The sequence below is a fragment of the Musca domestica genome, unplaced genomic scaffold (genome assembly GCF_030504385.1).
Source record: "Musca domestica strain aabys unplaced genomic scaffold, Musca_domestica.polishedcontigs.V.1.1 42, whole genome shotgun sequence".
Taxonomy (NCBI): Eukaryota; Metazoa; Arthropoda; class Insecta; order Diptera; family Muscidae; genus Musca; species Musca domestica.
This window is the reverse complement of record NW_026712329.1, coordinates 6,909,839-6,922,093: the sequence shown is the minus strand read 5'-3', so window position 1 is coordinate 6,922,093 and position 12,255 is coordinate 6,909,839. Positions and strand designations below refer to the sequence as shown.

The 12,255-nt window shown below is 31.6% G+C and overlaps 1 protein-coding gene across 8 annotated transcripts in view; it reads left to right on the top strand.

Moving 5' to 3' along the window:
- The window catches only part of LOC101897176 (segmentation protein cap'n'collar), a 165,342-nt gene extending 154,682 nt beyond the window's left edge, over positions 1-10,660 (top strand). For 7 of the 8 annotated variants that reach the window (XM_059127016.1, XM_059127014.1, XM_059127012.1 and 4 more), the window contains 2 exons: positions 5,373-6,637; positions 6,927-10,660. In XM_059127016.1, coding sequence (XP_058982999.1) covers positions 5,373-6,637; positions 6,927-7,379 — 1,718 coding nt within the window. In that variant the 3' untranslated portion in view covers positions 7,380-10,660. Of the gene's footprint in view, positions 1-5,151; positions 5,305-5,372; positions 6,638-6,926 lie in introns of those variants that run through there. The other variant, XM_059127020.1, reaches the window with a different exon arrangement.
- Positions 10,661-12,255: the final 1,595 nt, after the last annotated feature.

The following is a 12,255-nucleotide window of genomic DNA, read 5'->3' as shown; positions in this document are numbered from 1 at the left end:
CTGAATGTCTTAAATGTTAAATGCACTTCCAAAAAATTTGTAAATCTGGCTTAAAACTCAAAATTAGAATTTTATAGATTTTTTCGTTTTAAATCTCATAATAATATATAGATCATCCCAATCCGAATTGTACAGATTTTAAATTGGCTTGACAAAATATCCAATACATTTTTCTTTAGACAAATATCTATAAGTGTCTAATAGCTCAGCAAAAAGTGATCCCTATTATCAAGGGCTGCTAAAGCACATATTGTAGATACTAGTACAACCTATCCAAGCTATATCGGTGTTGACAAAAATAGTTTCCGACTATATTTTCAAAAGCAATTCCCAAGTAGTTACAAATCCCAATACGACAACTGTTATGATTATTGTCGTCATTACTCCATCTTTTTATCTCCTCCTTTGTGTTTATAGTTTAAATTCCAAAGTCTGACTGATTTGATAAACAAAATCCATACTAGGTCCAATTTGGTTATGTACGGTATTTATTCAAGTGTATCCACTGCGTTTAGATCTTGTATACAATATTCTCTACTAAAATTCTATACGCATTTTACCTACTCATGCAGTGACATACAAACATGTATACCTCCATTGTTGCTATATAATTTTGAGTCATTCATTTCGTTGACGATCTTGTTATGTGCTCTTAATTCATTTTTATTTTTCTTATAGATATTTTTCTTTCGTTTATTTATTTTTATTATTATTTAGCATTTAATTTGCCAACACGTTGTTTGTTGTTGTTTTCTGGCCGCTCTCTCTCCGTTCTACTCTCATTTTTGCATAATATCGTCATCGATTTCAATGTTATTGAACCATGCCACTCCTCTCCCTCTCGCCAAAAATTCAAAATTATGCATTTGAACACTTAAACAAATAATATCTCATAAATTATCTATAAACCTATGTGTATGTTCAAAAGAACTAAAGATAACAACAAAAACAATAACATCACATGCTAAAATAAACAAATAAAGAAACGGCGAGAAATAAATTATAACTGCCAGCCCGGCAACCACAGAAAAGGCAGCAATTTTTATAAATCATTTCTTAATCGCAGAGCAAGCAAGTGAGAGTGTGGTTCAAAGTAACGAAGCAACAGAAGAAAAAAGAATAAATAATAAGAAAAACAAATTCAAATTAATCGTGCGAAAAATCAACAGGTGAGAACAACAGAGCATGCCAGCAATTCAATTAATACTCCATAAGAAAGTTAAATGAGAAGAGATCGAGAGAGTGGGAGAGTGAATAAAGGAATGACGTCCATAAAAATATGAGATTCCTTTAAGTATGATGTGTTTTGTTTTTCTTTCTTTTTTGTTGCAAAAACACTGTCATAAATTCTAAAAGAGTTGAATTAATACAGTAACAACAAAAAATAGTGTTATCTATAACTTGTTCACATACATATATTGTAGAACAAAACAAAATTGCAAACAATACAAAATAATTAAATTAAAAAATATATAGGTATATCAGACTATATATACCTCGCGTACAGTGGCAGAGAAAAGAAATGGGTCAATGGGACAAAATATATATAGAAAAAAAAATGGGTAAATAAAATGACACAAACGCCGGAACCTATCTTAACATTTCTTTAAGCGGGATTTTACGAAATAGGATACCTAGATCAACTTTCGATTCGTGTTTATATTTAAGTGTTGAAAAATTTCAAAATCAAAGTCGACTTTTGCTTATGGTAAAGATTGCGAAATCGATTTTTTTGTAACCGATTTTCGATTTTGAGATCATAGAGTCAAACAACTTTTAATTAGAGCAAATAATATACAAGTTTTGGAGAATTATTTAAGTTTTCGATTCTTTTGAAATCGACTTTACCATTAGTTTGATAGAACTACACCACAAAGGATCTTAAATCTAAATCGATTTTAGTCGGCTTTTATTTGAAAAGTCAAAATTTAAAATCGATTATAAACTGATTCAAAACAAAATGTAAAAGACCCCTTTTTTGAAAGCACCTTGGAAAAGCCTAATTGTCATTTTTTAGTTTTGACTTCATGTTAATAAGACAAAATAAGATAAAATGTCCAAAACATATGACTACTTCCCTGAAAATACATGTATCCCGGGTCATTGTCAATGCACCGATCCAAGTATCATGTAGTCGAATATATGAATTATATCTATATTCGAATCATGCTTTTAAAGAATTCTTTTATATAAAGATTATCTATTTTTTAACTTAATTAAAACAATAAACTAACCTTCTATTGATAGGGTACTGGCTGAGCTGGACTTCGTTGAGTTTAAAGAATGTTCCATAAATTTTTAAAAATAAAAATCAATTTATTTATCCCTATTATTATGTTCGCCACTGTAATGTACCCATTGTCATGCTGAAAACGTGTTGATGTTTTTTTTTTCTGTTTGTGATTTTGCTAGGCAATGCGAGTGATCGACCTTGTTACTTTCTTATTTATTATTTATTTTATAATTCTGTTTCATTTGACATTTTAATGATCAGGGGTCGGAAAACACAAAAAATAATACATTAAATAATATTCACAGAACTGGATGAAGACAGAATGGAATCTCAGGAAAGCTTCAAACGCAAGATTGTTTTTTGGTTTGTAACTCTGAATGTCTTAAATGTTAAATGCACTTCCAAAAAATTTGTAAATCTGGCTTAAAACTCAAAATTAGAATTTTATAGATTTTTTCGTTTTAAATCTCATAATAATATATAGATCATCCCAATCCGAATTGTACAGATTTTAAATTGGCTTGACAAAATATCCAATACATTTTTCTTTAGACAAATATCTATAAGTGTCTAATAGCTCAGCAAAAAGTGATCCCTATTATCAAGGGCTGCTAAAGCACATATTGTAGATACTAGTACAACCTATCCAAGCTATATCGGTGTTGACAAAAATAGTTTCCGACTATATTTTCAAAAGCAATTCCCAAGTAGTTACAAATCCCAATACGACAACTGTTATGATTATTGTCGTCATTACTCCATCTTTTTATCTCCTCCTTTGTGTTTATAGTTTAAATTCCAAAGTCTGACTGATTTGATAAACAAAATCCATACTAGGTCCAATTTGGTTATGTACGGTATTTATTCAAGTGTATCCACTGCGTTTAGATCTTGTATACAATATTCTCTACTAAAATTCTATACGCATTTTACCTACTCATGCAGTGACATACAAACATGTATACCTCCATTGTTGCTATATAATTTTGAGTCATTCATTTCGTTGACGATCTTGTTATGTGCTCTTAATTCATTTTTATTTTTCTTATAGATATTTTTCTTTCGTTTATTTATTTTTATTATTATTTAGCATTTAATTTGCCAACACGTTGTTTGTTGTTGTTTTCTGGCCGCTCTCTCTCCGTTCTACTCTCATTTTTGCATAATATCGTCATCGATTTCAATGTTAATTTTTTGTTTCGTTTGGAATGATTGTTTGCGAATGCTATAAAGTTCAGACTGTTAAGCAATCGGGTTCTGGTGTTGTATACGTACGAAAAATATATATACAATAACAAGAAATATTCATATATGTTCGTAGGTATGTAAATAGATTTAGTAACGTGATGGTAGTCCAACGCTGCACAGTGCCACAAAACTATAAATAAAATGCAGATATTTTTAAACAATTATCAGGCTAAAATAAACTCTTGGAACTAGTGTTATATATTGCACCAAGGAACCGATTCAATTGGACCAAATATTCACCGAATGTTAAAATATTTTAAACGCATAGAAGCCGACAATTTGATTCAAGTTTCACATATCATAAACTGATTTAAATAAAATTCTAAGATTGAATATATCGGACTTTAGTTACATATGCAACTAAACAGAACAAAACCAAAATTAAATTTATTGTGTTTAGTCAGTTATCACGAATAATGTGGGTTTATCTATTATCTCCGTTATGGGTGCCTCCACAACAAAGGATTTTGAGTTTTGAGAAAATAAATGTTTAATTCAAAACAAAGTTTTTCGCATCAAGATCAAAATGAACAATTTAGAATCACCTTACGAATGCATAATAATGTATCTGAAAAGGGGAGGTTTACGGGTCGGGTCAAGTTGGAAAATGTATCGTATTTTTATTTATCCGATACTTTTTGGAAGAATTTGACACAACAGCCATAGTTTTCCCTCTTTTTGCCAAATTTTCTGACGCCTGCTTGTTTTATTAAAAACCCCCAATTTTGTGTTTGCGAAACACTGTCTCGCTTGATTTGTTTACTCATTTGGTTCAAATTGCACATTGTTGCCGTTCTTGTTTTTGCTGCCATTATGATATTTTTTGCGCTGTTTACTATTTTTAAAATGCTGAGTCATCATTCTTTTGACTCGTTCGTTCTTTGACGAAAACAAATAACACTCTCAATGAAGAATGTATTGCTCTAAGAGAGAGATGTTTGTTTCATCAAAAAATAGATTTATGGGAGAGGGCACAAGTGAATGTGGTGGATTTGTTAACGGCATCAACAAGTTGTTGCTTTTTTTAATTTCTCAATTTCTTTTCATTTTTTAATAAAAAAAAAAATAAGGAAAAAATTTAAAACTATTTGGCTCAATACGAGAAACATTAATGTGTCGCCGGGCATCCTTAGGGTGTTGGTGTAATTATCATTGAATGGAGCTCATAGAATATTCATTGTTGAATGTTTCCATATCGTGAATGGGGGATTATTAGATGACTTTCCTTTTTTTGGACTAAAGATCAATGGAAAATATACATATAAAAATTAAAATGAATTACTTAATAAAAAATCGCATTCGGTATTATTTCTTGCACTAAATTTGTGCCTATTACAAAGCAAAAAAAAAAAATACAACACAATACCCCTACCTAAGTTTGCTGATAAGAACTAAAAGAATTCTGTTTGGGAGTACGGAGAATCAAAACCACTGTTAGGTATATGGCATAATAAGTGTCACGTACTCACAATCACTTACTCACCTTATTTTTTCTTTTTTGCTTTTGCAAAACAAACAAATTCACAATTTCATATCTTGCATATAAGTATGTATATATATTTTTTACTATATGTACACATATGCGTGGTGTTATCATCAAAACAACAACCCGAATGATGATTTGCGTTCGTTCTGACGAATAATTCGCAATGAAACTGAAATTAAATGGCAATGTTAAATATTTCTGCTGAGTCAGTAACTGAAAACTTCCTTTACCTTGACAGGTTTATTTTTTTAAGTTAAACGATATTCAGTATAGTTTCCGATCACTAGCAACACCTTCCCTACCCACATAAATTTCCCTAATTCAAATTAAAAACAAAGTGAGAAGAAACTAAATATTACGAAAATTTACGAAAACACAGCTAATGTCATGTTCTTTCTTTTGCAGGCTTTTGTCGTATGGTCGATGTCAACAACAGCACCAGCAACAATTCTTCAGTCTTGGGTTTACCCACGGGCACTGGTCATGCCAGTGGTGCCGCCTCTGGAGGTTCAACAGCTGGTTCTACGACTAGCGGTATTTCGATGAGCGCGGCCAGTAATGTAGCCGCCTCTGCTGGCGCACCCGTCATGACAAATGATCTAATGAATGCCACCGGAGCAGCAACTCAAACTGTTGCCGGTGGTACGGATCGTTTAGATGCTTCCAGTGATAGTGCTGTTAGTTCCATGGGCTCGGAACGCGTACCATCTCTATCCGATGGTGAATGGGGCGAAGGAAGTGATTCGGCCCAAGACTACCATCAGGGTAAATATGGCGGGCCATATGATTACAGTTACAATAATAGCGCAACCAATCGCTTAAATGATGGCAGCCGCCAACCACCTGTTGCCCAGAAGAAACATCATATGTTTGGCAAGCGGTTTATGAACGAGCAACCCGCAGCCGCTAATTTGGGTGCTGCCGGATCGGGGGCCAATGGTCCAGCTGCTGGCAGCAATAATGTTGGTGCCCTGGTACATGGTGGCCCAGCACATAGCATTAAATATGAATATGAAGCTTATCCTCCTGTAGCTGGACTACATGAAAATATGAATGGTCATGGTTTGGACAATGGTGCAATGGGTGGACCGGCATTGAGCAAGGATCATCATGGCTATGGTCCCGGAGCCTATTCCCTTGATTTCTCCGTACGTACACCTCGCACACCACACGAATTAGTGCAGCACAACCACACGTACACTTTGCCGCAGGGCACCGGATCTTTGCCACGCCCCCAACAGCGTGACAAGAAACTCTCCACTTCATCCTCCACCAAATCCGCCAAATCTAGCCACAATAGCAGTGGCAGCGGCGGTGAGGAGGAGACCTATATGACACGCGATGAGAAACGTGCTCGAGCCATGAACATTCCCATACCAGTTTGCGACATCATTAACTTGCCCATGGATGAATTCAATGAGCGTTTGTCCAAATATGATTTGAGTGAAAATCAATTGTCGTTGATTCGTGACATTAGACGCCGTGGCAAGAATAAGGTAGCTGCCCAGAACTGTCGTAAACGTAAGCTAGATCAGATTCTGTCGTTGGAGGATGAGGTGAAACAGGTTCGTCGTCGCAAAGATGAATTAAATGCTCAACGCGATAGATTATTTACTGAGCGTAAGAGAGTCTCCAATAAATTCAGTGCTTTGCATAGGCACATCTTTCAAGTAAGTAGAGCTAAGGGCATTTACCTCTTATTTTAGCAATTTTTATATTGAGAATATTTGATATCATCTGCTATCATTTATTATCCCTTGCTGTATATATTTTCTATTAATGGAAATAGTTATTGGATAAACTATCCGTTGATGGAAACGTTATTCATTGTGGAAAAAATATCCGTTTATAGAGAATTTTTTTTTAATGGATAAGCTATTTAAGTTTTTGTACATAACTAAACTTATATACAGTTTTTGCATTTATTAATTTCGTTTATTTCTTCTCCTTCATTTTCAGTATTTACGGGATCCCGAAGGCAATCCCTGCTCTCCCTCGGAATACAGTTTACAACAGGCAGCTGATGGCTCAATTTATCTCTTACCAAGAGATGCTGCCAATAAAAATGACACCAACAGCGCCGTTGGACTCCTAAACGGTGGTGCTGGTATTGGCAGTCCCTTAAATGGTCATTCACAAAGCATGCCCACAGCCGTGGGACACCATCACTCCGCACATCCAGCGCCTGGTGCTGGTGGTGGTCATAATTTGCATCAAGCGCCACACCAACAGACAGTCCTGCATACAGCAGCTGGCTCATTGGCACATAGCCACGTGCAACACCATCACCAGCATCACCATCATCAGCAACAACATAACCAAACGTCACAACCACAGACAACAACACATGCCCATGGTCATCATACTACAACACATGGAGGTAGCCAACAACAGCAACCGCAAAAAGATTGAAATTTATTGTGGCAACACTATGCAGCGCATTGGTTTCAAATACATCCTCCTTCACATCAGCAAAATCATCATCATCATCATCCTCGTTTTTCACAAAACACACAGTATACTACTACAAATACTATTACTAAGACAAGCACTTGTACTTTAAGCTGTCAGCATCATCACCGTCATCAGCAACAACAACGGAAACGTTATCCTCCTCTTCATAAACAAGCGAAGCCTGGAAATGCACATTTCTGTATTGACATCATTCATCCTGCTCCTACACATCATTATCATCCATCTCATGGGCATTATGAGTCTACTTACTATTGATTATTTTTTTGTTTATTATTTTTTTAAAACCACATCTATTATTATATTAATAACAATTCAGGGGACTTTTTTTCTTAATAATTTTTATTGTTAAGCAAAAGGATTATTGGGATTATTACAAAAAAATATATATAAATATATTAAAAAAAAAAACAAAAAAATATTGAAAATGTTTTTAAATATTAAGGAGTTTTTTATTTGATTTTAGAAATTTATAAGTGTATAAACATAAAAATACACATTAAGTATGTATGTATGAATGTGATTTGAAAAAAATGAAAAATTGTAAAAAATCCTTTTAAACAAATATTTTTTTAAATTATAACACTAGAGATCATACATAAATACAAACAAAGCTGTTTTGTTAGGTTTCGTTTACACTAATAAACGAAATCTTTTCTTAAAATAACTCGATTTTTGCAAACAAATGAAACCATCTAAAATGAATTCAATGTTTTCGATTTTCCTAGACTTTAACACAAAAAAACACACATACATAAACATACATACATGATAATAAAACATATATTGTGATTATATCACAAACTTATATATATATGGGAATGTATGATTGTAACGATTTGAAAGAAATAAAAATACAAAAAATATGTTATAATCATTTGTAGGCCTGTAAACAATTGTATGTAATTAATTTGAACAAAATTATTTTGAATTTGTGATAAATTATGGTTTTTATTATAATTTAAAATGTCTAAAAAAAGCTTTTTGTTTACAATTTATTTCTTTTAAAATTTACTTTTTGGTTAAATGGATTATATATTATAGAATAAATGTTTTATTTTTAGTAACACAGTGCTAGGATTTAGAAAAAACGGAAAGCAGAAATAAAGAATAAGTGATCATCCAGTCCCTAAATTTAAAAGAAAAATTGCTAATATATCTCGAAGAAAGAGAGGTGTTATGACCTTCAAACTTTTTTCAATATATCGATTTCTTAAATAATTACGTCCCAATACTTTAGCTCATGTTAAGTCGACTTTAGATTGTACACATACATATTTTTCAAAAAATATATCCTTTTTACAAATGTATATATTATTGTAATTTAAATTATTTTTAAAAATAATACAACATTTTTCATTTTTTCATGAAATTTTTGATTTTTTATTTGAACGAATAGCCTCTTTGCTCAAGATTTTATTTAGGTGATTGGAACGACTTTTAAATAAAATACATACTAGGGCTTTACTGATTCTTGTGTGTGAGATTGTGTGTTTGTCTTTATCCATTTTGCCTCATTAGCTTCCCTTTTATGTCTTAAATCTCTCTGTGTAAGACGCTTAAAAATGTGGTATTTTTAGATGTGTCATATTACAAACTTTCAAAGTATATAGCAAAACATATAATACTTACTTCGTGGTAACTGCTAACGCCGGATGGTTTTCTGAATACTTGCTGTCATACCGATGATTCCATTTGTATATGATTACCCCAAAAATCTCGTTATTAGTTGAATATTGTGTTCTCAATTTGGCCACGAAAGTAATTTTCCTAATTCAAAACATGTTTCCGTCTGCTGATTGTTGACACATATTTTTAATACTGTCCCAGAGACGATACCATTTTAAATTTGATGAAAACTGACTTAGATGCAGGCTTCCAAATATCTATTTCTACTAGGAGTTTACACCACTGATATATTAGAGATGTTGCGTCTGCCAAATGAAAAATTAAACGATATAATCTACGGTATTCAGTCCACGATCAACGGTGTTAGCTTTCTTTAAATCATTAAGTTGTAAAATCCTATTCTAAATGTTCACTTAAGGTGTATTTTTTTAATGAGAGCTAAATTTTTAATTCGTGTAACTATTTGATTTAAAAATTGGAAATATGTAGAGTTTTTTACTACTCTCAATGCTGCCAAATTTTAAGTGCGTAGTGTTTTTTTTTTTCAAATTTTTCAAAATGCTTAAAAAAGAATTTGCTGATTTTTTCTTCTCTGTGTTAATGCTGAAAAGGAATGGTTGGGATATTTTACAATTGACTCGTTGTATTTACAGTTTATGGTACCTCTCAAGCCACAATATGCATCACATTTCGATAACAGTTTTTATTACACATTATAAATACCTAAATTTAGAAATTCAGAAAACATTTAAACATCTTATATCCAAATTAAAATTCAAGGGAATATCAGTGAACATTTCAAATTCCGATTCGGCTCAAAGAAAATTGCACCTCCTTTTTACACGTGGTACCATTTTATGTTGTAATATAGTCGTAATACTCATCTGATTATTATAAATACCTAAATTAAAAAATTCAGAATATCTAAGAATCTTTTATCCAAATTAAAATTCTGGGGACTATCAAATTCCAATTCGACTCAAAGAAAAATTCACCTTTTTTTACATGTGGCACCATTTTATGTTGTAATAAAGTCGTTCAAAACTTATTCTGTCAAAACTTAAACTTATTCTGCCAAATTTGATACTAATAACCAGCGACTTAGCTTTAGTACAACTTTTAACCGATTCCAAAGGTATACTGCGATACATAAATCCGATAACGTTTATATTTCACATCATGCTTAAAAATATACCTTGGAATCGTTTCATATTTAGTTCGCAAAGGAATATTGAAACATATATATGCTATATATGGCTGCATTTATAGAAGTTTTGCTCTTTTTTGATTATTTGTTCAAATTATATTTACTTGCAGTATAACAATTGCTCCAATTATCCACGACTGACTACATATAATGTAGAAAAAAAATTTTTAATATAACCCAATATTTTGAAAGGGTTTCAAAATTGTCACTTTAAAAAAGGTAGTTATTTTTCATTGATTCCCCTGAGTTACATCACCAACACGTTTTGTTTTCTCCATTTGAATTCTGTAGCACTGTGTTATGCATAGTTTTGAGCTTTTATTAAAAAAATGGATATAGAACTACATATAAGATCTATATAAAATTTAACTACTAAGCACAATTATTAAAATAAAAAAAAGGAACTAACAGATTATTTCTATTCTCATCCTATCCTTTTCTCGCTCTGTAAATAAACTTTATTAATAATACAAGGAAAGTACTTTTTTGAATATTTATTAACAAATAATAAGTAGACGGTTTATGCTAAGCTATAATATTAATTGTTATTAAGAAGACACACAAGCGAGCTATGTCTAGCAAGACCACAACAAATTTTAATCAACTGAAATAAAAAGTTTTGTTTAATCGTGAAAAAATAATAAAGTTTTTAATAGTTTTAATTTATGCTTCTTTCTTGTGTAAGTAAAAAAAAAAAATGAGAAAAAAATCGTATAAAAATATAATCAATTTAGGCATTTACTTTTACATTTAATATAAAGTATAAAAACAAAAAGCAAAAAATAATAAACAACTGTATATGTTTTAAAATCCGTTTCTTTTTTCTTTGATAACAACTCGCATCCAATATCTGCTGTAATATATATTTTGTGTAGTAAGGAAATCATTATCAAATGATCTCCTTAATGGTACACATAATTTTATATTTCTTGTTTTTATTTCCTACTGTAAATATAATACATTTTAAATAGTATAATTACAATAACCAGTTCTACTTAAGTATACACTTTATGCTATAGGAAAACAACCATAACACTTTTTTATTTTTAAAGCGCAAAAAATACCATATATAATGAAAAATATTATAAAATGTAACAAATAATAATATGTACTTTACCTATATGTATAATGTATATTACAATAAAAATCAAACAAAAATACACAAAAAACGACAAACTAAAACATAAAAAAAATTGTTTTTAATTCTTCTCTTGGGAAAATGAATGTCGAGCCCATGTTGTAACATTTTCTTTTTATCTAGATTTCCATTTTTAAATGTAAACCTTTTTTAACATACCAATCAGAAAATCCGAGGGCAATGAAAAATATTAACAAAAGAAATCTCCCGGTACATCCGACCCTCTAATAAAATGGCATGGATTTTTATGCCACCTAATACAACGTCTCTTATTCAATCTATGGACCAGAGCGTAATGTCAACTTATTGAGTAAACAGACCAAAATGATAAACACTCTATGGAAGACTGTTGGAAACGTTTATCTTGGGAAGAAGTTAAGGCGAATGGGGTTGGCGGCAATATGGCCAGAACTTATTAATCGGAACAGAGATAGTGTCGATGATGTTGCAAGCGTTGCTAATGATTTGGCTGGTTTAGCTAGAGAAGTCGAATTCGAAGGAATGAAATAATGAATGATGATAAATTAGAAAAATAAATTTAATATCGCCAATTTTTCCAAAATCATGCCGGGTTTTCAGTTTCTTGTTTTTTGAAATTGTTTCGCTTTAAATTAATTTTAGTGTATTTGTATGGAAAGAGATCTCAAGAGATGCGTCCGGACAAATAAATCGTTTCTCGTCATTACAAGTTTCATTTAAATATGAACTATCCGATAATCAAAAGGACCATCTCTATTTCATCTTTAACGTAAAGTTTACTGACTTCATGTTGCTATATTTTATATCGATAATATAACAATAACAACAAAATTTACTCAAAGAAAAAAATAGATAACGCAAGT